This window comes from Falco rusticolus, chromosome 5 (assembly GCF_015220075.1).
Source record: "Falco rusticolus isolate bFalRus1 chromosome 5, bFalRus1.pri, whole genome shotgun sequence".
In the NCBI taxonomy this organism is placed as follows: domain Eukaryota; kingdom Metazoa; phylum Chordata; class Aves; order Falconiformes; family Falconidae; genus Falco; species Falco rusticolus.
The window spans coordinates 63,906,674-63,933,016 of NC_051191.1; the positions used below are offsets into that span (position 1 = coordinate 63,906,674).

General features: G+C 39.1%; 1 protein-coding gene across 4 annotated transcripts in view; it reads right to left on the bottom strand.

Annotated features, from left to right (window-relative positions):
• The window catches only part of BRAF (B-Raf proto-oncogene, serine/threonine kinase), an 88,465-nt gene that overhangs the window by 53,909 nt on the left and 8,213 nt on the right, over positions 1 to 26,343 (bottom strand). For 2 of the 4 annotated variants that reach the window (XM_037390749.1, XM_037390751.1), the window contains exons 2-3: positions 18,629 to 18,730; positions 6,956 to 7,219 (exon numbers count right to left, since the gene is read on the bottom strand). In XM_037390749.1, coding sequence (XP_037246646.1) covers positions 6,956 to 7,219; positions 18,629 to 18,730 — 366 coding nt within the window. Of the gene's footprint in view, positions 1 to 6,955; positions 7,220 to 14,089; positions 14,182 to 18,628; positions 18,731 to 22,041; positions 22,294 to 26,343 lie in introns of those variants that run through there. The other 2 variants (XM_037390750.1, XM_037390752.1) reach the window with 2 other exon arrangements.

The following is a 26,343-nucleotide window of genomic DNA, read 5'->3' on the forward strand; positions in this document are numbered from 1 at the left end:
TAAACACCAATTTTCTAATTTTCCCCAATCCAGCATACCATCATTGAGGACTGCTCATCTGCTTTCAGACTGTTTCTTCCCACACTAAGTACTTGGCTGGAAGAGATTTCTCGGGTAATCAAAATCACTCAGGGCTACCAAGAGAAGCAAGTTATACCATCTTGTTCATAAAGTACTTGAGTTAGAAGCCCCCCTACCACATTATCTTCTTTCCTACTAAACTTCACTACATCATCAGAAATCTCCTAAGACTGTTCCTCCGTGCAGTTATGACTAGTTTTAGCTATCTGTTTCCGTACCAGGCCTTGTATTAAACAGCCTTTCTCAGAAGCCTTTATTTCCTTCAGTGTAAAGTTAGAGAGCTAGCATGTAGCAGATTTACAGACCAACACAGAATATCATTACCTCACACCCCATATAACCATGCCTGTGGAGTTCCTTACCCTAAGACACAAATTTCTACTATTCATCATGTAGGTTTAATGGAGACTGGACAGAGGGTTTCCAAACAGAAAACGCTTACACTCATAAGACTCCTGAGTGACAAATTGCTCAATTTGGAAGACTACTTGGGGAAAGTATCATACGTGCCTGCCCTATTCTTGTACTCTTTCACGGTGACAGAGAGACACTCCAGATACATCCACAAAACGTTTATTCCATTCTCAAAATGCTTTCCTGCAAGGGACCAGCCACAACTGATGTGCCACATGAAACCTGTCTAAAAAGCCCTACTAATGTCTTACGGTCTACAGTAAACAAGCAATTCAATAGATGAAATTTCTAAATAATATTAACTTTTTTGTCAGCTTTTACAGAGGAAGGCAAAAATTGGTAGAGTCCTTGCAATTCAGAATGGGGACTTTTTCCTCATCCCAAGCTTATCAGTTTAAAATTGGCAGTCCCAAAGACACTTCACCCAAGTGCTCAAAAAACAAATCCTGCCCCAAACCCTCACAGAAAAAAAAGGGAAAAAAAAATAATCACACAACTAGAAGCAATCCCCAAAAATGCTCAAATTTTGTCCTACATGTAAATACCATATTCCTGTAATCTTTACACTCACAGAAAGCTGTTTATGCTCATTGCCTGGAACTCCTCTTTTTTAGTTAGTTTAAAACTTCTCCACTGGCTTCTACCTCTTACATTAAACTGAAGTTATTCTATTGCGATCTTTAATGACTTCTTCCCATACCTCTGGATTACTTATTAATCCTTATTCTCCTTGCATTACCACCCCTTCCCAACAACCAGCTGTGTGTGTCTTTCTGTTAATGTGTATGAGTGTTGCCTTCTGTTTCTTTTCTCTCTCAGCTTGCAACTTCAATCATACAGTCATATAAACTGGAGGAAAAAAAATAATCCTAACCAACACCACAATTATCTAAACATCCCACAAGGCTGTGTTCTCTTCTTGCTCCCATGCATTCCCTCAGAAATCTCACTGGTAAACATAACCTATGCTTTTATGCTGACACACTATCATCCACGTCCCATTCAAGACTATCTCCCTTGCACCAAAAGCAAGCCTCAACATTTAACATAATCTCCCAGACTTCCAGCAGCCAGCTGAAGGTCAGAGTTCTTACCTCTCTCTCCCATCCAAAAGCTCTCCCTTAATTAGCAGTTCTGTTAACTATCCACCCTACAGCCATTCAGATTCCCAACCCAAACAAGCTTTAAACTAATTTCCCCCTAAATTCTCCCACCCACAGTTTGGATAAGCCTCATCAATTTGTTCTGCAAAACAACTGATGATCTTAGGTAGCCTTTTACCATCTTGCACTTTTATTATTTCAACATCCCTCTCTCTGGCCTAGAACAAAACAAAACAAACCCACCCGCACAGACTTATCCTGGTCACATTTATGCAGAATGTTTCTCCAAAAGACATTTAACTTGCTAGTTGAACCATGCCGCTAAGGAAAGAGGAAGTATATGTATTTCAGGCATTTATCTCTCTGCATTATTGGTGATAAACACTTACCCCCCCTCTAGAGGGGGTAAACGATCTGTTGTTTTTCTAGAAGGTTGTTCAGAGAAGGAAACTTCTCTTCATCCCTTCCCAGGCTGACTACAGAGGAAAACAATCTTCTATTCATGACAGTACTTATTCATTGATTCCCCTCCAACTAACCATGCCAGCTACTTGGATTTGATTTCAAAAGAAGTTATGCTCTAACCTTGCTGTGTTGCTGGCTGAATCAAGATGCTGACTTCAACTGCTAACTGATCAGGAGCAGTAGGCTCTACCATGTACTGGCTATGCTTTCCAGGAAGCACCTTCAAACCTTTTCCTACACTAGGAAAAACTTCATCCAACACGCTGCTTTATCTGAACACATACAAAGAAACGACATCACCTACACTACCTATGCACCAAAATCACTTAACACTGATCAGATCAATGTGTTCTCACTTCTTTGTTATTCCAGTCTCCTCACATTGTATTTCTAACTGGGGCCAACTCAAACAGATCTATTTGCTGGATCCTATACACAAACAATACTACTAGTAAACAAAAACCACAGACAAGTAACAAGGCAGTTGCTAGTCAAAAATGTAAGTATATCCCCCTCACCCCCCACCATCTCCTGTGTTTTTAACAGCTCCAAACAAGTAGCAGAAGGCTGCTGCAGTACTTGGGACTGCTGCAGTGTATGATCAAGGATAAATACGGAGATTGGTTCTCCATTACCAACTCTATTCCAGTCACTTCAAATTAAGTCAGTTCAAGAACTGTTAACTGCATTCCCAGATAAACAAGGTCACTCTAGTATCTGACAAGCTTCTCTGCTCCTGAAGTGGGTCTGTGGTTGGAGGCAGAGACTGAAAATATTGTGATACTAAAAAAGATTTCTTTCAGAAGTAGATATTAATTGAAAGCAGTTAAGGTTGGGGTGGGGGGAAGCTTCGTGCAACACTGCAACTTTCAACATCTCTCCTCTCCCAGCTATGCACTTGGTTGTAGGACACATTTTATCTTTATTTTAACAGCCATATGGCGACTTGGGCAGGGAGGAGGCCCTAGTGGCAGGTACCATGTATTTTCACAAGGAATCTCCCTCCTGCTTCAACCCATCACATCTGAATAATGCTTGAAAACCCTAAACTACCACCACGGCTACGTAAGCAAATGGCTCAGTTAATGGGCACAAATGAGACACAAGACACCTGTTTTTAAACCCACAGGTTATGAAGGAAAACTAAAATGTGTGCAATGCTTTCTATCCACTGAGAGAACAAAGGAAGCCTACTGCATCAAGTAATCTCAGTGTCCACTGAAAACTGCTAGGTGCTTTTTAGGCTAGCAGCCTATCATCTGACTACTGGCAGTTAAAACTGCACTGTAACTACAATTCCTTCTGAATTGGGTTTGCTACTGGAATTCCCTTAGTTTTCAACAGACTACATGTAGGATCAATAAATATTGAAAACAGAGTAACTACATGAAGAGTTGCCATACAAGGAATTACTTTCTCAGTAACATGAGCAGTTTGAGGTTTCAGAGGAATTACCTTCAGCTCCAAGGCCAATAACCCCAGCACTAGGAGTTCCTGTAAGTACTATTTCCAACCTCCAAACCAGAGTTAACTTACTAGGTCTAAAAAAACCAGTGCAATCCAGCAACACAACTAGATCCAAGCAGTATGTAAAACTGAAGTAAAAAGAAGTCAGCTTGCAGTACCAGCTGACCAGACCCGAGCATGTATTTCCAATTGCTTATTTAGAATAACAAATTCAATCAAAAACAGGTCTCTCCTAGCAGAGCTGGAGCCAACCTCCACCTTGCTATACAGCATATGAAACTAAATCCTGTCAACCTGAGTTTCTAGCCAGTAATTCCGTATGTGTAGCTCATACCTCCATGCATCTGCAAGCATCTGTCTGTTTCTTTATGTAAAGGCATCTACAAACTCACATCAGATCTGAGATAAAGGGACTTGCACCTTCCTTCCACCACTAGCCTGTCTCCTACTCTTCTGTTGGTACCACACTTTTTTTTCCCCCCTTTTCCTTTTTTTTTAAATTACCACAGCACAAGACTACAGATCTTCCTGAAGCTTTATTCTTAGTATCCCACATTTAGCAAGCTGGAAACAAGCTGCAGGGCTAGACTGGTAAGACTCTGGTGGAGACCTGGGGACAGGAGCAAGAGCCTCTCCCTGACTACACCCAAGTTAAACCACATTTGCCTCTCACAGCCAAGGAAGAACGTCCAGATTCAGTGCTGGAAAAAAACCTCTATTGCCCTGCAGGCTGTCACTGAGTATACTGCTAAGTGCTACAATTCCTTCCTTAAATGACAACACCTACTCAAGCTACAAAGTTAACCTTTATAGTCAAGGCATGACAAGACAAGCTGGCACTCTTGAACTTTAACCTCCCTAGTTAAATCTGCAAGCTCCTAAGGAGCGTGACATACCACAGAATCACAACATCCTCCAAAAACCCCAAAGCTTAGGGGTAAAAGTGAGAAGAAATGCTAGTCTGGCAAAGCACAGTCTCACACATGTTGAGCATACCAAGCTGATCTGTTACTATTGCTTAAGAACTTAAAGATGGTTGAAGTCAACTTGTTTTACTTTGAATAAAATGGACCAGCAACATGCACGAAACTCTCTCAGATGAAGCAAGACAGTTCTGTACTGGCTGAAAATTTTACTACTTAGTTCACACTGAAATTCAGTTGTCTCTTTCCTAACTTGAAATCAGATTTACTTATTCAGAAATAAACTTAGTGACATACATTTCAACATCAAAAAACCCCCCACATTCTTGCCTACAAGTTTGATGTAGTATATTCCGTAATTACAAACTATTCTTTATAGAAAATGATTCTTTCAAAAGTAAAACAGAGCTCAGACTTAAGAAAAGCCTTACCACACTTCCTATAAAACAATTGAAGAGGAGATGAAAAAGAGCAGGAGAGTTAAAGGAGCAGAATAATATGGTAGATGAGGTGAAAATAAAAGAGTAGAAATACACTATACGGCTTAGAGAAGAGGGTGAGATAACACATAGGAGAGACTGAAAAGGAAATACACTGAACAAGGCAGGAAGTGATATACTGTGACACACTACAGGAAAGAAACAAAAACAACTTTTAGGACAACACCATCACGGGGGCTGTGGCTACAATAGCTAGAGAGAGTGGGCCAGAACACACAAAGACAAAAACAGAGCCTCTCCAAAATCCAGTACCTTCGTGTAGAGTAATTGTAAAGGAATGAAGGCAGGTTAATTAACATTGATAATATACAGCTGTGGGCTGGCTTCAGGGGCAGTGGGTTGGCTGATGTGGATAATGTGCAGCTGTGGCTGGTTCCTGCTAAGTAGTTAAATAGCTCTAAGGGGTATAGAAGAGAAGCTCTGGATGAAAAGAGAGCCAGAAGAAACAGAGGGAGGAGAGAGTGCATGCACCCCAGATGTAGGAGAGGCCCTGGGAGAACAAAGGGGCCTGGATGAGGAGAGGCTGGCTGGAAGAGGAGCCCAGAGAAGGAAGAGGCTGGATCAGCAGAGGCAGGAAGCAGGGTGGACTGGCCTGAAGAGGATGAAGAAACAGCACAGACAGTAGACAAACTTTTGAAACTCTGCGGGGGATCGGTGGCTGTGCAGGGGCAAGGCATGGGAGCTACTTATTGAAGTTAACCTGGTATGTGATGGTAAAAGCCTTGTTACAGCCGGCTAGTTTTGCTAGTGCTGCAACACCTTTGCACCAACCAAATTTCACAATGCAGGTAGTACTACATGCCTAGCTATACCTCACAGGCAGACAACAAGATCACCTTGCTTAAGAATGTACCTCTGCACTGCCGTCATAGTTGACGTTAAATCCTCATATGCCAAAGCTGACATTACCAAACCCCCATTCTCTAGGTTGAAACCCAAATACTACTTACAGTCTTTAACCACATGTTTAACAGTTAAGCAGTATTAAGAAAAAAATTCAGATTAAAACTGTCCTTTAATCTATTGTTCACACAAAGTCTTATGATCTCTTTTGTTCAGTGGGACTGGGGAAGCGGAGGGATGGACATTATTTTCCCCCTTTCTCTGGAACCACAACTCCCCTTTTAAGTGAAGGGTATGCACCACCTTGCAAAACAGAGCCTAGACTATGGCTTGTCAGTAATTTCACATATATGTTTGCAGTATATTATGGTAAAGCACATATCAGAAGTTCTTCAATTGGTAGCTCTTATCCGATCAGAAAATCCTGCTTATAAGGGACAATTAAATAGCCAGCAAAAAGTCAACTCTTCTTCCATGACTGCAGGAATCACTGCAACATTGTCAAAACCAATAAATAACAGGTTCTAAGCAGTTTGCGGGCAACACTTCTTGACCTTCCTAACAGCGACTATGTCCCTCCTCTAGCCAGTTCTCTACATCGGGCCTCATAGCATCAAGGTCCCCAACATGAAACACTCACCACACTGAGTGGGGAGGAAGAAAACCAACCAACCAAAACCCAAGCAATTCTGTGCAGCCCTCCTTAGATGCAGGAAGCTGGGACTTGCTCTAAAGCGTTCACTGCTGCTAGTAACTGACATAGAAAACTTTCCCCAATCTTGCCCTGTTAAACTATTCAACAATTTTGTATAATACAAGAAACATAGCTTCTTGCCCCCTCCTAACCACTGTAAAACAGTAATAACTATTTATCCAAGAAAGCTGATTTGAGAAAAAAAAAATTCTTGAAGTATCTTCGTTGTTACAAAACTGAAAGGTTTTTATTCTGGATTATTGCTCTAATGGACATCTTTGTGTTTAACTTGTAGAAAACATTCAACGTATCAAAACAAGTGTGGCAGAGCACAAATAGTGATCATGACACCTCTTTGACCTCTACACAGGTATTTTTTCAGCTCCTAAATTAAGTTTTACATACAGAGGGAGAGAGATACAGGAAATACTGAGGTTACAAGTACGTGAATAGAAACTGACTCACCACAGTCCTTTGCTTGTTGGGCAGGAAGACTCTAACAATAGGCTTCTGTGGAGACTTAGGGTTATTCCGTGACATATCAGCAGGGTTTTGATAAACTGAAAGGGATGAAGGTGCTACAGAGAGGCTAGAAGAGGAAGATGATGCAACTGTGTCTGTTGAAGCTGAACTTGAGACAGAGAAATCAGTTCCATTCCCCATGGATTCCAATAACTGCTGTTCTCTCTGCTGTAAAGCATCTAGTTTGCTGGTGTATTCTTCATAGGCCTGTGAAGGAAGAGCAGCTGTTTTAATGATGTAGTAACCTCAGACAAAAACAGAAATCTAAATTCAGAATGATCATGAAATAAACTCATTCTAAACTAACTCAAATTTCCCAGGAATATGAACAAAATGATAGGGTCAAATTTTTCAGTAGGATGCAAAGAAGAAATGGCTTTCAGTTCATTAAATTAAACATTCTGAACCAACAACCAACTCTTTAGTAGATTAAATATATACAAAGATAAAAGAAATCATAATTCACAGTTTCAACACACCTGCACGGTCTAATTTAAAACTACTTTAAAGAAGAGAGCAATCTTTGTAACCTATGTTAGCTGCATTGCCGAAATACTGTGCTACAGTTAAATACATCTCGGGCAATAATAAAGAGAAAGCTGAAATCTGCTTTTTACCATCTGTATCTGACAACCGACCTAGCTCATTGCTCACCATCCTTCACCTCTGGTACTGTTCTTTCATTGTAAATAGTATAAAAAACTATTTCAGTTAGAATACAACTACGTTTGCCCAACTATTTTGTAGTATTACAGAGTACAAGTTTGCAGTATTACAAAGTCATTCATAAACATGTAGAAGTGATCCTTTGAAATAATTTAACATCTGTATGAGTTTATACATAAACTTGGTGGAAAATCAAATTAATGTGATTACTCATTGACCAAGTTTCTTAAATAAATAACAATCAGTAACATTAAATTTGCCTGTTATGTTTTTATTAAATATAGCCAAGTTAAACAATACTGCCAATTTGTTTGTATATATTTGTTTCCATCAACTTTGTCTTTGTAACAAGAAAATTTTTGATCTGTACCCAAGTATCACAATTATTTCTGCACCAAATAAATTAGTACAGAGTATCTTCAAAAATCTGAATCAGTTAAGGAACGTGTGTTTCATGCTATATAAGCATGTCATTGTTAATCAAGGACGTGTTCAACCTTTACAGACAAGAAACAACAGAGATATTACAAACCTAACATCCAAGCAGCAGGGAACAGAATTTTCTATTTAGGTCTCCAGAAAGACCAAGATCTATGCCAAGCTGCATAAATTTTCAATGCCACAAAGAATATTTATTTTAGGGAAAAACACTTTTTTTTGTAAAAAAAAAAAAAAAAAAAAGGAAAAATTTGTTTTCTTTAAGTTTTCTATGCATAATATGTTGCTAACTAAAGTTACAGGAGAACTGAACCGACGAAGAAGTCTGCGGGGTTGCGGGGTCTGCATGAGGAAAAAAAAATATTAAAGTTATGAGAAAAAATAACCAGCATTCAGTAGTGCTGCCACAACTTTTTTTATTATTTTTGTTTACATTTTACTATTAATTTATTTATCTGGGTTGTATGCGCAGGTTCACCTAACCCAGGCTGGTTTTGTCAAGTAAACAATGGTTGGCCCAATCTTTTTTATGGAAGTTCAGAATCCATCAGAACGGACCTATGTAAAATGTGTCATCATCCCCACAGAATTAACAAAGAGAATGATAATTTGACAGTGAGGACTAAGAAAAAGTATTTTAAAAAATGGTGCTGAACATCACTATTTCTAATTCTAAATTTTAAGTCTTTCATTTTTAATGGATGGACATAAGTTGCAGGAAACAGAGAACTAGTTATTATTTCTTTTCAGATGTCTAGCGTTTCACAAATAGACCCCAAACTTGGAGACTTAAACCCAAAACATTTTCATTCTTGCCCAATTCTACTGTCAGAAGTAAATTGAAAGGCTCCCCAATTATAAATAATGGCATTTTTTTGGCAGTACAGTAACACAAGTGTCCCTCTCCTACTTCTAGGATCAACTTTTCATGTAAATTCCAGTAAAACCTCCATGTGGCAAGAATTATTTTCAGTAAACAAAAAATAAGAAGCATAAACTGTTACCATTTCACCAATACTTTTCTAAATACTTACTTCCTTTTCTCATGAACATTGCAAAACATTATTTGAACACATGCAATGTTACGTTGCTTCCGGATACTCGAGGGCTTAGTTCCTTCAGAAAATTACACACATCTTTCAAAATATTCAATCCTACAATGTTTACGCTAGCAGCTTAATCTGTTAGTAATGTAAATTTGAAGTCAAATGATTTATCTTAAAAGAATAAACAATGAACATGGAAAGATGGGAGCTGCTACTGGCTTTGGGTTCTATACCATTAAATTCTGCATGAGCAGCTCTATTTTTTATGAATACAAAAGCTCTCAAGCAGTATACTGTTACTCAATGTCACAGCAGAAGATCCCATAACAAAACAGTAGAACTAGAAATGCATCAGTAGACTTTAAATACATTTTTCTTTTTTTTTAAAAAAATAACTTTTTATACAGAAGGAACAACAGTACATGCAGCAGAAAGAGAATACCTCCAATAAAATCTCATTTTCACAAAGATTAAGTACTTTGGTGAGACACTGGTTTCAGCTGATGACTAGCACCCATAGACCTTACTCAGCCAACAGCACCAAGTCAAAACACAGAATTATCCTATGGAGTTAAATTGAAGAATGAATTGAGTAGAAGAATCTAGAAAGAAATATATTCAGTTTACATATTCCCATTAAGAAGCAAATAATGTTCTACAAGAAAACTTTAATCTTGCTTTCAGCTTGATACAGAATCACAGGAGAGAAAGAAAAAAAAAAAAAAAAAAGAGGATGGGGGGAAAAAAGGCTGGAATGTATCCCTGGAAGTCATGTAGTCCAAACACTTGTTTAACACAGAGCTAATTTTTAAGTTCAATCAGGTTGCTCAGGGCTTTAATAAAGCAAGTTTTAGAAGTCTTGAAGGATGGAGACTCCACAACCTCTGGGCAACCAGTTCCAGGGCTCAAAATCCACTCTTGTGATGACAAATTTTCTCTTTCGAAATTCCCTTGATGCTATCTGCGATGTTGCCTCTTTCCCTTTTGCTGTCTGTGCATGTCTGTAAAGACTCTGGCCCTCTCTTTAGGTTGCAAGAGCCTGCAGATTCCTCCTTAGTCTTCTCCATGCTAAACATCGCTCTGCTGCAGTCACACAAATAGTAAGCACATGGCTTGCTCTCCATGCTGGTTAGGCACTTGCTAACGCAGCCTAGGCTGCAGTCCAGCCTGCTACTGTGAGGGCGAGTTACTGGCAGCTCAGCTTGTTGCTCACCAGTGCTCCCTGGTACTTTTCCTGCAGAGCTGCTACCAGCCAGCTGCCTGCCTGCACCAGTGGAAAGCCACCTTGTCCCAGGTGCAAGATGCTGCATTCGTCTTTGCTGTTGTACTGCTTCTTGTCATGAGGCTTCTGTTCAACTCCTCCAGCTTGTTTATCAGTTGCCAAAACCAGACTGTCTTCAGTAACATATATTTCTTCAACAAATTTGTATACTGTATCACTACAGTGCTCCCAATTTAGTGGGAATTTACAGTATTTCACACAGTTAAAGAAGAAACAATATTTGAAAAGCTGAATATTAGATTCAAATTGGCACATCTTTTCAGTCTACACATAATTCTATGGCTATCTAAAATAGAACAAAAAGTTAATTTTAGTTATATTGTGTACCATATAATATAGTCTCATACAAGTAGTAATACTCCTGAGGCTTCAACTATGTAAAAAGTATAGAAGCAAGCTGCCAAGTCCATCTAAAGCATTAGAAGTTGGCATGTTTATATAAAATGTCTGTATGTGCCAAAATACAACTGCTACTCACTCAGGAGGAGCAGAGCAGAAGTTACTTCTTAAATGTTGCAATCTATTGACAAAATAAAAACTGACCTCATAAGTCAACAGAATTTACATGACATTATATAGATGTGCCGAAAGAGTTCTTTTGACATGATTATGACAAGAGATTTTCTCAAAAATGTGGGGGTTTTTTAAATTACTTTTAATTTTTATTATACTTGAAATTTCCTTTCCTGGGCCATAACCAAGCTATACATTCAAGAAATATCATCTAGGGAAACAAAAAGCAACAAGTTAAATATTTTTTTTTAAATGAATCTGGGACAAAACCGAGTAGCATAATATGGTTTCTCCTTCTCCCTTGCCCCCTACCACATATCTGGTAAGAAACCCAATCTAAACCAAAGGAGACCCAACTGTTTTTACCATGCTCTTTCCTTTCCTCAATCAATTTTAGATAATATCCACACATTACAAGACTCTTAAAAGCCTGAACTACAGTTTCCTGGTCCTTGAAACTGAGATTGTGTTTCTATTTAAGAGACGTCTGACCTTTTAGGCTGTTCATCAAATGCAAATCCCACTAAGTTAAATGGGAGCTGAAGATAGACAGCAACGTACGTCAGGATTTCTTCATTTAGTAAGACTCCTAAATCTGTACTTAGTCTAACTTTAGACACTCCAGTTTTGGTCCAACATATCTGATCAGCATCTGTTAGAAGCCTAGTAAAAATTAATCTGAGTTTCCCCAGAACCGCCACGTTTCCTAGTCCCTATATCCAGAGTCAGCATTTTCCTGGAATCCCGCTAACAGTCTGAAACAACCTGAGATTCAGCACCCAGATCCACTTCAGACTGTACCTGCCTGCTCTTGCAATAAGCATACTTTAGATCAGCAAAGAAGTAATCTTTAATTAATTAATTTGAGCTCCTGTGTGGATTCTTCAGATATAGAGAAATAAGAAATGAAATACTGTCCTGAAATTCAACAGCCAAACTCCCAAAATGGCAACAGCAAGGTCTCTGAATAAAACACATTTAATAGTCCAGGAAAAGAGAAATCTGGGGGGTGGGGGGGGAAATCACAGTAGTTGGGGACAAACATATCTCTACCCCCACAATTCTCATTTGAAATTGCTTCCAAGCGTAGGAGTAGGAAAGCGGATGATTCCTTGAAGACAGTACTCCAAAACTGACAGTTTTAGAACTTACTGATACCACTATCATTCTATCTCTGCATTTGTGTACCGTTTTATTTTGCATGGAGTCTGAATTAAAAAACCCGACAAGACACCAAAAAAACCCATCAGGCAGCTTACTTATACCGTTAGCTGAAGTAACCTACAGGTCCAGGACGCAACCTCAGACCACACAAAGAACTGTTTACATGCGAATGGGCTAATAGTGTTCAATTAAGTTCTCACAGATGAAGTGGTTGTAGATAATACTGTACACACGACTACGAGACAAGAAGGACACACAATGTATTTTGGAAGTTTAAATAAGGAAGGTATCCCTGAACAGTCATTAACTGTCTACAAAGGCTAACAAATCCGATTAATTCGTTTAAGCATGATCCCTCCCTTCTAAGTTTGAGCTGACTGCTTTTGGCCAGTCTGGATCTGCACAACCCATTTCAATTTGTGAACACCATTTGTTGTCTGTGCCAACTGCACAGATCTTTCTTCTCTCTAACTCAGGTTGTCTTCTTCGTCAGTACTTTGTTGGTAGAGATGAAAAAAACCAGAAACTAATTTTGATGGCCATTGTAGAAGAATATGCAACTGCATATTTTAACCATTTTTGCTAACTGAAACCCAGGTTCTCCCAGTATCATAACATTAGACTTCCTTGCAGAAAAGATTTCCAATATTTACAATGCCTAGACAAACCCTTAAGAGAAGGGGTTTTCCACAGTGAATCACAAACTGTATTTTGGGAAACAGCACTTCAAGGACAGATATAATGCACTAAGAAATGATGTGGGAAGACAAAAAACATTTGATGTTTTCAGCTGCTGTGATACAGAGTGCTTACAAAAAGTATGGTAAAACCTGCCAAGGAGCTCCTGCAGCCTCTTTTCCAGAAGAAAAGAAAAATGCTATTAATGATATTTCTACATGTACTGAGTCAAGCAGTTATTTCAAATATTTGACAGTGATTTCGAGGGGTCTGTTAGGTCTGAGATATATGCTCACACACAGGGGATGGAGGAAGTTAAGAACTCCGACTACCTAAGAAAGAATTTTAGCTACAAGCCATTTTTAGATTTTAATGCAGCCACTGCTTACTACAGTTATTATTTCTTCCAGCCATAACAAGCAGAGAAGTTTTTCTTGTAATCATGTTAGAGAACATTGATAAGATTCCCAAAGCTATTACTAATTATAACAATTAGAATAAAGTTGCGTGCTTAATGATAAATGTTCTCTTCTTTCTTCTGTTCATTTTTTTCTCTGCCCCTGTACATTATACACATGCTCAGAAGTCTCTCTGCAGCTTTGGTCTCTTCCCTCAGCCCCTACTTCCCTGCCCTGAGAGGAGAGAGACAAGCTACTCACTGCCCTCCAACTTCACACTACATTTTCCACTCCTAGGCAGCTGTACACAAAGTAGCCCACCCAGGCTTGCAGGGCTTACTCCCTGTGCTCTACAGTCACTGTGGAGTGATGGATCAAGGCAGGGAGATAGCCCTGACTCCGAGTACCCTCTCTTGCAGGAATAATTAAATATATGCTGAACTCAACATAGCACATGTCAATCACTTTCAGTACTTCAAGAAATCCATTCTTTCATAGTCAACTGATGAAATATGATGGCTGCAACAACAGCTGTCAAGTTTTAAAGTTCTCTATGTAAAATGCAATGACACCCTCCACAGAATTTAAAAAAAAAAAAAAAGCGCAAAAAAAAATTTTGGCTTTTCAATCTCAGATTAGCAAAGAAACAAAAGCTTCTGTTTTCTTGAGCAACTGTAACTAAGGCATAAATTCCTTTTTTACTTTCAAATGATGTGTATGTTTCATATTCATTGCACAAAAAATTTTAGTATATCCTTTTCAATGTTCAATTTTCAGAATTAATCTCGTTCAGTTCTTCAGCTTTCTTATGCGTGCTTCTGCTCCCCCCACCCCTTCCTTTCCACTTTTAATTGCAAAGCAATTTTGTTGCCAGGTTCAACCATAATTTTACTTGACATGTCCGCAGAGGCAGCTCGAACACAGGCCAGGAGCCAGCATACAGGGTGCTCCAAGTTCCTTGAACGTGAGCAGTTAGTAAGATGCCTAAGAAATGAAAGATAGAAAGCCAGACAGGAGTACAAAAGAATGAACAAATCCTATTGTGCTGAAACTCTACACACCAGTAGATGGATTGATAGCTGTCAAGCTTTTCATAGGTATACAAAAAGCCGTAGTTTTGCAGAAAGCACTACAATAAACCTAGATGTTTACAACAGTGAAAGGCAATATGGGTGAAAGCAAAAGTGTTCATTTGCAGGCACTTACCTAGCAATTAGCTTTGGATAATTCCAACTTTTGCTGAGAAGCAAAAAACATGCTTGCTGATAGCACTCAAGAGATGATCAACAGGCACAATCTACAGAAGTCCGTAAGAGTCACTCACATTTTATGGAAGATGCAAAGAGATCAGAGCAGTGGGAAGGTTTTAAACCCGGTACCAATTGATGAAAGGACTGAGAGCAGCTTTGTGGAGAAGGTCGTGGGGGTACTGGTGGATGAAAAACAGACCATGAGCTGGCAATATGCACTCACAGCCCAGAAAGCCAACTGCGTCCTGGGCAGCATCACAAAAAGTGTGGCCAGCAGGTTGATGGAGGTGATTCTCCACCTCTACTCTGCTCTAGTGAGACCCGACCTGTAGTACTGCATTCAGCTCTGGAGCCCTCAGCACAAGACAGACATGGACCTGTTGAGGCAGGTCCAGAGGAGGGCCACAAAAATGATCAGAGGGCTGGAACACCTCTCCTACAAGGAAAGGCTGAGACCTGCGGTTGTTCAGCCTGGAGAAGAGAAGGCTCCACAGAGATCTTATTGCAGACTTCCAGTACCTAAAGGAAGCTTGTAAGAAAGACGGGGACAAACTTTTGAGCAGTGCCTGTTGTGACAGGACAAGGGGTAACAGTTTTAAACTAAAAGAGGGTAGATTCAGATTAAATATACAGAATAAATTTTTTACAATGAGGGTCAGGAAACACTGGAACAGGTTGCCCAGAGAGGTGGAGACCCCATCCCTGGAAACATTCAAGATCAGGTTGGACAGGGCTCTGAGTAACCTGATCTAGTTGAAGATGTCCTGGCTTATTGCAGGGATGGTTGTACTAGATGACCTTTAAAGGTCCCTTCCAACCCAAACTATTCTATGATTCTAAGGAAACAATGGATAGGCGATCCAGTCCAAGTAACAGACTAGCAAAATTACCCATACAGATTCTGGGTAAAAGCAGGGCAATATTTGCACTTTATAGCCAGAAATGAGATTGGGGGGGGGGGGGGGGGGGGGGGGGGGCCGGGAGAGAGAAAAAAGGATGGGTAGAGTATAAGTTACATTACCTTCTTGTTCAAGCACTTCGGAGATAGTACACAGACCCTAGCATCAAGACCTAGACACAGCCTGGCCATGAAAGCTTGGGGATCATGCAGAGAAGTCAGTAATAACGGCCAGGTACAGAAATTGAGCAACTGGCATGACACTGCACAGCAGCTCTGTACATAGGAAGTTTGCTACTTCTAACAGATGTATTCAACAAGGTATGCTACCCACATGTATTCTACATACTCTCCTGTTCTTTTTACTCATATAAAAACTACTGTATTTTCTTAGTTCCGCATTTCCTAGAAGTAAACGCATTCCTCCATCACACTACATTCAAAGCTTTTTAGATATGGCTCTGTCATTTCATGTTGTGACCAGGGTTGTTCAGTCCCTTTTTCTCACAGGGGAAGGAATACAGAATGTCAAAACATTAGCTCTATCAGCGACAATTAGGTTCAGGTAAATTGCTGCAAAGTAAATTCTGACAACAGAAAGTATCCCCTATACTTGACCAAGCCAAAAGCAGCCAAAAAGGTGGGAAAGGCACAGAAAGGAGGCACTAAACAACTGCTGCTAGGTTGAAATGAACAGTCAAGGGTAGACAGTAATCTCGCTTTTGACTGTATCAGGTACTCTGTAACACACTACTTTTTCTTTCCTTCATAGACTTTAGTTTTACTACCGGAAATCTACACACTAAACAAATGACAGGTTTGTAGCATTTAATGCTGTTCAATCAATCCATCTGGGGATGATCTAACCTATCTAACAAGCATCTTAACAGAAAATCCTTCTCCTCTCTCATTCCATTGTCATGGCTTAACCCCAGCTGGCAACAAAGCACCAGACAGCCAATCACTCACACACCCCTTTTCTGCCACAGCAGGATAAGGGAGAGAATCAGAAAAGTGAGAAAACTCATGGGTTGAGACAAAGACAGTTTAATAGGACAGAAAAGGAACAAAATAATAATAACAGCAAAAGAATAAGAAAATACAAAACAAGTGATGCACAATGCAATTGCTTAGCACTTGCCGACCCATGCCCAGCCAGCTCCTAAGCAGCTGCCCCTGGCCAGCTTTCCCCCCAGTTTATAAACTGAGCATCACATCATATGGTACAGAGTAACCTTGTGGTCAGTTTGGGTCAGTTGTCCTGGCCACATCCCCTCCCAACTCCTTGTGCCCCCTCCAGCCTTCTCACTGGCAGGGCATGAGAGCTGAAAAACCCTTGACTTAATATAAACACCACTTGGCAACAACATCAGTGCGTATCAACATTATTCTCACACTAAATCCAAAACACAGCGCTGTACCCCAGCTACTATGAAGAAAATTAGCTCTATCCCAGCCAGAACCAGGACACCCATTTTCTAGGTTCTTGGCTCACAGCTGCAAGCTCTCCCCTTCCCTAACCTTAACCACAGCTTTGGGGCTCACTGGACTTCATGATGACCAAGTTCAATCTACTAACTGGATGGCAAACTAATCCAACGAAACCAGAATATTTTCCTTCCAGGTTAGTGACTGGAAGTGGCTTAGCCACTACCGGTACTGCAAGTACCTGAACAAAGGAAGCGGAGGAACCACACAGCAAACAGCTGGGGAAAGCATTTCAATGACGGTGGACTCTTTTCACAGGACTTGCTGTCTCATGGGATAATTCAACTGAAAAAGCAGAATCCTGGTCACTTCCATCTTCCTCCCAATGGCTTAATGCTCCCTAGCCAGTACCAGCACTACTTGTCGCAAGACGTGCTTTGTGATCCAGCAGAACTCACTGCTGCAGAGGAACACCCTGCTCCGTCTTGCAGCGCTTCTCTACCACGTTGATGAGCCAGAGTTTCATCTCAGTGGCACATGGAACCACTGGACTTTCAAATCTACTTTAAGCTTCATGGTTTGTAGTCACCAAGTATTTCAGACTTACCACACTTTTTACACTACTGTAATAATTTCCTAGTGTATATTTACAACTGCAAATGTCCTTTTCCCCATCAATGAACCGCAGAATAACCAAAAAGTTTCCAGTGTAGGGATCTCAGTTTTAATTTAGATTAAAGCAAGTGACAAATGGCTGCAATGAACAACTTCACTACCTGAAATCCACACTTAGTACAGATTAAGCTCATTATTACTGCAATTTGATACACACTCTAATGAAACCAACATACATGTGGCAATATTAAGTCCAGACACATGGAATGAACTGGTTCAAGTGAAAATCGAGTGTATTTATATTATATACCATTAAGTGGTTAAAATAGTGATTAGCACTTGTTCAATACTCCCATTTCACATCAGCAATAAGTAAAGCAACTATGGAGGGCCTCATTTGACCTTAACTGTTAAGGACATTATGTCAATATTTGTATAATCAAGCTAGTGCCCTGCTCTGACATATTAAGATAAAACCTAAAAGTACCTCAAATAATGAGATCTTTATTTTTAATTACCCTGTGCCTTCAGGCAGCAATTACAATTAAAAAGACTACAAAAGAAATCTGGTTGACCTCCAGTTACTTCAATACTTGAGAGAACCAAGAAAAGGGCAGGGTTTGGAGCAAGTGACACCCATTCAGTTCCTAATAGATGTAACCTATGCATGCAGTCTTTTATCCTCTTAATGGTCCTATGTCAATGCAACTTTATGAATCTGGACTGATGAAAGAATACACAAATTTAATTTGTAGTTAGTTTACAAATTAAACAGCTTAAAAATATTACCCCACCCTACAATTTTATATACTTCTTTAAGAAGTTCCCGTCTACTAACATAATTTTTTAGATCCTACATGATTATTTTTGGAAGAGAAAAAAGTCAACTGCTTTAAAAGCAATGTTAATCTTATGTTTTCATGTGTATGTGTATATGTTTGCTTTTAACAACAGAGCATGACTTTTTCTATTATACAATCTTCCCCCAGCACCTAAAAAGCATGCATTACATTTCAATTGCACCAACATAATTATTAGACCATGCCAGTGATCTTCCCCTAGTGATGCGTATCAGGAATACCATACAGTTCCTTTCTATCTCCAGGAAGTTACGCTTCTGTTGCACAAGGAGAATATTCTCTTTTATTAAAGGTATTCTCAGTTTTAACATAAAATGGTTCATATAAGATCAAGATAACACACCATTAATCTAACCACAATCATTTGAATGTAAACTTACCTCTAAATATATTGATGGTGGGTTATGCTCTCCTCCAAATTTATCTAGCAGTGCCTCTATATGTTCTTGCGTTAATTTAATCATCTGTTTGATATTCCACACCTAAAACAGAAAATTAAAAATTTTTATAATCAGAAACAGCATAGAGAATCTGTCCTAAAACAACAAAAAAAATACATTTCCTTGATATTTAATAACAGAAGTCCATAATAAAAAATCCTGTTCATCCACTGTCAGTAATACACAGCTTGCTTCTGAGATAAACAGAGAAAAATTAAATTTGGTTCTAAAATTCAGGGACCATTGAATTAACAACTTCAGAACAGTTTATTTTTCATGTTTATCAAAATTGTATGAAGTATTTTCCTTGGAAGACTTTGCAATCCAATTTATACAGTACTACAAAGTTTAGTGGAGGAGTTAGTCTATCAGACCTTAAGTCATCTGTGTAAACAATCACAAAACCAAGACCTGCTGTTCTATTTGCATGGGAATAGGATGTCTTGATCTTAAAGAGCACCTTCTATACCCTGTCTTCTATACTCTGTCTACCCTGCAAGTTTTCTTACAGACCTCAGACGTGATCTGTATAAGACATTTATTTCTAGTACACAGGGAAGACTTATGGCACTGCACTGTGAAACATCTTGGGTTTACTCATTCTTCATGTCTTGAAAGAGTTAGTTTTAGGACTTTGATACTATTGTAGGTGAACAGTATTATGAATCCTAATTTATACCTTAAAAAGCCAGTGAGGCACAAACCCAAACATTTAAAGCAAAATGCTACGCTGATTTAAGAAGCCACTACAGTTCAACCAAAGTCAGAAATTTATAGTGGGGTAACGGGGAGGAAGAGAAAAGAATCTCTTCTTCATAGGTAGTGTTATACAAGCTATTTATCAAGAAGAAAATATTACATCAGAGTTATTAGACCAAGGACGGAAGAAATGAAGATAATATAAATGGTGCTTCTTCCAAAGCTTTTTTTTCTGCTTCACAGATGATAATATGTATAGCCTTAAGACCAGGTCTAGATTTACAAATTTTGACAACCTACCTCATCAGAAAGATGATGCACATAACTTTATATTCTAAAGTAGATTGGATCCTATTACTGGTGCCTAAGCTGGATCAACACAAGTTTTACTGTGAAGCTTGAGATGTTCACAACGAAAACAAACTCTAAAATACAGAACTCACATTTTGCACACCACCTTATTTACCCCTTCTAATTTTAGACATCAGTTATTTACCAGCGATTTCCTAAAGTAAACTAGCAATTGATTCACTTGTAGCCCAAGTTTAGAACAGACACTAGAACAAAGATTTCATCAAGAAGCTACAGTCAAGCAAAAATAAGTTTGCTCAGGGACAAGCAATCCAAACTACAAAAAGTGAGGGAAGCAGGGGAACACCAAAGAGAGAGTGCTATTTCAAGTATTCTGTATGTAAATTCCCTTGAGGCAACTGTGGAAGTCAGCTTGCTTCTAAACTCACAATCTATCACGTCGAAGCTAGGACTCCCAACCAGCAGCGAAGAGAAGGTTTTCTCTATTTTGCTAGTTCTTTCCAAGATGGCAAGTGCTGGCTGTATGCTTGGTGAAAGAACAAGCTTGAATCAACACTATTTCAATTAACCTGTTCAATGTAAGAGTTTAGGATGCTTAGTTCCTGTGTAACTGATAACATGCTGTTAACCTGGGTGTGCATATAGAAAATCCCTGGCAAACGAAGGAATCATCTCAGGATTGCCTTCACAAACAGGTTTCATTAGTACTTAACACAACTTCTATTACTTGGTCATTCTGACAACTTTACACACTGAAAGTTTTCATCAACATACACTGTACCACAACCAATATTGACAACTTACTATACTTAAATGCCTGGCAATAGGGAAGGTGGGGATGAAAGTTGCTTCACGGAAAGTAACCCAGAATTGCAGAAAGGTTGAGGTTGGAAGGGACTTCTGCTGGTCATCTCGTCCAACCCCCTCCTCAAGCACGTTGCCCAGAAGCACAGATCATTTTTTGAGCATCTCCAAGGACAGAGACTCCACAACCTCTCTGGGCAACCTGTGCCAGTGCTCAGTTACCCTCACAGTAAAAAAGTGTTTCCTGATGTTTAGAGGAAACCTGCCATGTTTCAGTTTAAACCCATTGCCTCTGGTCCTATCACTAGGCACTACTGGAAAGAGCCTGGCTCTGTCTTCCTTTCACCAACCCTTAATCATCTTTGTGGCCCTTCACTGGACTCTCCCCAGTGTAGCTGTGTCTCTCATTCTGGGGAGCCCAGAACTAAACACAGCACTCCAGGTGTGACCTCACCATTGTGCTAAGTAGAATGAACCCCTGCCAGATGAGTTTCCAAATACTTCTTTTGAAGACTGATAGTGAGTAACTTCTTTGCTCATGTTTTCTATTTTGTGTCCATGAGCACAACCTTACTTCTCTCTTCTATTACAGTAAAGATACAGAATAACAAATATAATTGAGAAACAATAACATGCACAAGGGAAGCATGTTATTTAGAAGATGTGGGCAAGAAAATCAAACAGCCTTTAACATGGGCAGAAATCTTCCTGCTAAGTTAACAGCATGGCAAGAGCAAAAACTGAGTGACTAACGAAGAAAATTTTAAAAAAATTAAACTTACTGCCAGGCTATGGAAAAAATGTCTCCACCTGAAGAAGCTGAAATTAGTCTAAAGGAACACAACGTTGCTCAGAGAAGCTGAAAACAATGCTCTGAATTACCTACTATACACCTGTGCACTAAAGAGCCTTTACACAAGTGAATCTTAGAGACAATACACATTTCTATTATCTTAGAAAAGCTATTCACACAGTTAAAAGTATGCTGAAGGCAGAAGGAAATTTATCAAAGTCAACCATAGCAACAAATCATTACTTGTTGCTCACAGAAATGGAAAACCTGTTTTGTGAGCCATATTTATCAAAAGTCTTCTGACAAGCTGGAAAACTTTCACAAATCTAGTATTGACTAGCATATTCTATGCCTAATCAAGTACGCAGAAGAACACATATGCCAAGGCAAATTTCCAAGCTTCACAATTTCCCTTTAAGTGGCAACTTTACTTATTTTTACTTCTAGAAAATTTACCTTTTGGCTTCCCATATCAGTGAATATGCTTATACACAGTTTTTGCGGTCTGGAGCAACCCTTAACTAGCTAGCCCCTTGAGAATCAACTCCTGTGGAAGTATACTGCATCCTACTATGCAGGATCTACAACTACTTCAACTGAAGGAACTCAAGCCTTTTCCTAACTGCAATTTGAAATTAGTGCTCTGTGCAAGTGACCTCATGCAACTCAGAAACGTGTGCTTCTGCACAACACAGTACCCACAGGTTCTGCCTCACAAAAAATACACCATACCTGTTGCACTTACACAGCCAGCAGAGCCAGCCTGTCTGTTCCCCTTGCAGAGTTGCTTGTTCCAATAACTCATCTCAGCTAAGTTTGCATCATGTGCGCCAGCGCAGCCTTACAGACTTTGAGACAAGACATACGCCAATCATACCTGTGGAAGAAACCTGAAACACTAGGTTCTTAAGAATTAAATCTTCTGAGTTCAGTAGTACTCACAGACATACGGGTTTCTTTCAACTGTGCAAATGAAACCTAAGTGTACAAAAATTGCCTAGGATTTTAGGAAGTGTCTCACTCTCCATAAGCACACACATTCCAGGACAGCAGCAAAGAACTACCAAACAACAGGGACAACAAAAACATGAAATGTAGAATCCTTTTAGCAGTTCTAGATCAAAGAGCTTGTTCCTAGATAACAGAATAAACCCAAGCTTTTCAAGTTAAACACGTACACATTAATACCATTCTTTCCTCAAGATCTCACAACAATCCCTTTATCCACACTTTATTCACACTTTCTCTAGAATAAGAGAAAATTGCAGAAGGCTGCTGGTCATTAAGAAAGAACAGACATAGCTTTTGATAACCCTTATGAGCACTCCACCACACTTAGGAAGCTCCACACCTATAGGAAACCATAAAACCACAATTGCCAAGTATCTCGCAGAAATATAAAAAATTATGCCAGCCTAAGTGACAGTTGCTAGAAGTCTTAACGTTTTCTAAAGTAAATCTGCAATGTACCTAGTACCATCCCACATCAAGTCCAGTCCCTTCCCACAATCAGCAGCAAGGTTATTTGAGACACATTGTTTCATTGTAGCTCCACGAAAAAGTAATGAATCCTTTACAACCTGGGTAACCTTATCATTTTTTTTTTTAAAAAAAAAAGCCTCAAATTAATTATTCTGTCCTGTGTGGTTAGGTTAAGGTTATTCTCTGTCACAAGAGATTAGATTTGATTCTCCTTTTAGTGCTGCTGATACAAGGAAGCTGACACAGGCTAACATGGACACAGGCAGCCAGAAGACTGGAAATATTCCAGATATGCTGGAATATATCAACTTGTATCTGCCTATTGTGGATAACTGTGCATTAATTTTGCAAATAAGCACTCCCTTGCAATGTAATAAAGATGATGACCTATTTCAAGCCAGAGGCAAGCCAGATACAGTAGAAGCCTAAATCCATTCTATTCAGGGAAGACTATGGCTCCACAAATGTGAGCCTATAAGCCACAGTTATTTCTGCATCTTTTGCTGCTTGTCAAAACATGCAGTGCCTGAGACAGCACAAAACAAACTATCTTTTATACTTTTTGCACCTGGCATCAGTACTCAAATCTTACAGCACATCTCAACTCTAAGCTGCATGATTCACATTTGGTAGAAGACACCTGAGAGTTCAAATATATTCTGTAAAGAAAAAAAAAAAGCCATTATTTGTCCAGGCACAGTATGTTCTGCATTGATGGAGGATACTTTGATAGAATCAAGGTAATTAAAAACAGAAATAAGAAATTAAGCATTTAATTTGGAAACTGTTCTATAAGGAGGCCAAAATCATCAATACCTATCCAATACTATTCTAATCAGTCCCTTCGGGCTTCTTTCTTACACAATCAATTCAATTGTTCGGTCCACTGAACTAGGGTCCACTTTGTCAGAAAATGCTTTAGAAAGCTGTCACGCATGAGATTGTTCATAGCTAGACTAACGTCTTAACTAACTTGATAGTGAAGCATTAGGGAGAGAGGCATGAGGACATATGAAAGGGGTTAATAACTCAGCACCTCACCTCACCATTCACATGTCAAAATGCAGAGTTTGCATTTTCCAGTTTCTTTCCTGAAAATCACTCTTATCTCTTCCTCATGTTGCTATTTTTTCTTGAGATACTTTACACCCGCATCAAGCTTGAAATGTTCTAGTTTATTACAAAGCTTGTTCTTAATTTTCTGCATTGCCTGCTGGAACATGCACATACAGTGGGAAGGACAGTCCTTTCCTTCTTCCTTTACTTCAGCCTCTAGATCTTCTCCATCTCTCAGTGGAAGATTCTCTCAACTCCCACATCTGCTGTGTTAATTTTTCCATTTTTCCTACTCTGCTGGCTTTTCATGTCTACCACATTTTCAATGCTGTAGTTAAACTTTTTATTAAACAAGTATGAAAAATACTATCAGTTGAAAAACTACTGAATTGAAAAGCAGCTTGCAATGGGTTTCACGTACAAGTTTACACAAGTGACATAAACGTAAGCATTGAGGCTGCCTTTCCTAGTTTATTTTCCCCAACTTTTTATTAATGTTGGTGAATCATTTTTATCACAGCTCCTTTACAATGTCTGAGATATGAACTCTGACAGTGTTATTTTCTTTGTTGGCTAGCTAGACAGTTCAGAATGGGTGTGGTTAACATTTACAATCACAGAATAGTAAGTTATGGACAATATCTACAGAAGTTACTGTAGCCAAGAGAAAAAGGATCTGGTATCTCTTTTTCCACAAAAGTCTATGAACATATCTTTCTAGGCTGGTCAAGAATGGCCTGGTGAAGATGTGTAATAGTATATTCAAGAAGGAAAATCCTCAAGAAGAGGTACAACTTTTTTTGTACCATCATGTCTGATGACTAAGATCATAACTAGGTCAGCTAATACAGTAAAGTGATCAGAAGGTATCTGTTGTAAGCACAACAGTTAGTAAAATATTAAAAAGGTTTAAAGATGAAAACTATTTTTGATTTAACAGACAACATTTTTTGGGAAGGAAAGGCCAATTCTTATCCCCCTGTAACCAGCAGTGCAGGTTTTCAACTGTGGCTGTTGTGACACTGCTCCTGTTAACCAGTAAACCCCACCAAACCCAAACACTCAACAACTCCCTCCCTACTCCAAAAACCTAGGAAGTATTTGACCAAGCTAATGCTCAAGTATCAGAGTATCATCTTTGAGGAGTTAGCAGCAGAAACTCTATTGACACAACCAGCAGTAGACTAACTCTGTGATTCCAAAACAAACACATTCAATAAAAACTTGCTTTCTTTACTAGAGAACTTCCACCACATAAAATCCTGGTATTACTTAAGTTTTTATGTAATATTTGTGCATCTCTCATTTATTTACAAACCACCAGTTGTAACTGAGAGCAATCTATGTCTTTTCCTTTGTTTATTTCTAAACATGAATGTAATTGCTCATCATTCAACCCTACTCTTAAAGCAGAATAAATAGCCTTTCAGTCTGGCTGGCCTTTGTCTCTTAAGTTGCCTCTTCTTTAACAAAAGGAATTCAGACTTCAAATGTTCCTTGCTTCTTAAAAGCATTTACAATTACTTTTTTTAATATAGTGATAAATTGTAAAGGATAAAGCTCAATAAAGTCTACCCTTGAAACACAACCAAGCAGTTTGTCTAGAAGAACAGTCACCAAGAGCCTCTGGCAGTGGTTGCTTCACAGCTTACACCAACCTAGAAGGTGGGTGCAACTATCGTATTGTCCTTGGCTATTTACCCCTGCTCCCTTCCTTACGCTTTCTCCAGAACTTAAACCTTCGGCTGAACTATTTCAGCATGCTAAACAAGCAGAAAATTGTTCTCTTTGTCAAGGTTAGTTTTCTGCCAGTCTAGCGTGCTCAAACAGCTTGGCAAACGACCCAGTGACCACCTAAGCTGGGGAAAAAAGCCACCTTTCCTCTCCACAGCCCACAGTTAGATGGATTCAGGCTACTGTGAAATAGCAGCCTTCTTGTTTAAGTTTCAACTCTCTTTCATTCCCCCACTTTTTCCATCACCTGCCATCTTTGCTGCTTGCTGCTAAGTAGAATTTTCCTCCAAGCACTATAAAAAGGAAAGTTAACAAATGGTTTCTACCGCAGTAGAACAGCAGTGTGTGAAAAAATAAGAGGTGCCTGTATCCTTCATTTAAATCATTAACCACCAGTTGCACAGCTTTCTTTGATCTAACTGAATCTTTAATTTAGTATTCCATAAGGCTTTTGTGTTGCACTACTACTAGCCCTTTTGTTCATTTTGGTACTTAATTCAGTAGACATGAGGATCATACAGAGATCAAGTTCTGGTACAATTCACTGTATTTACATTTATGAACTTAACTTCTCCCTAGACTGTCACAGGTTTTAACCAAAAAAAAAAAAAACAAAAAAACCCACACACACAACCCCAAAAAAACACAACACGAAACTACCCAGATTTTCTAACTCATTTAAGAATGCAGTTTTGCTTTAGAGATATAACTACCACAGACTCTCAAAAACTGTTAAATCCATACGGCAGTGAAGTTCAAAAAAAGACAATCATGC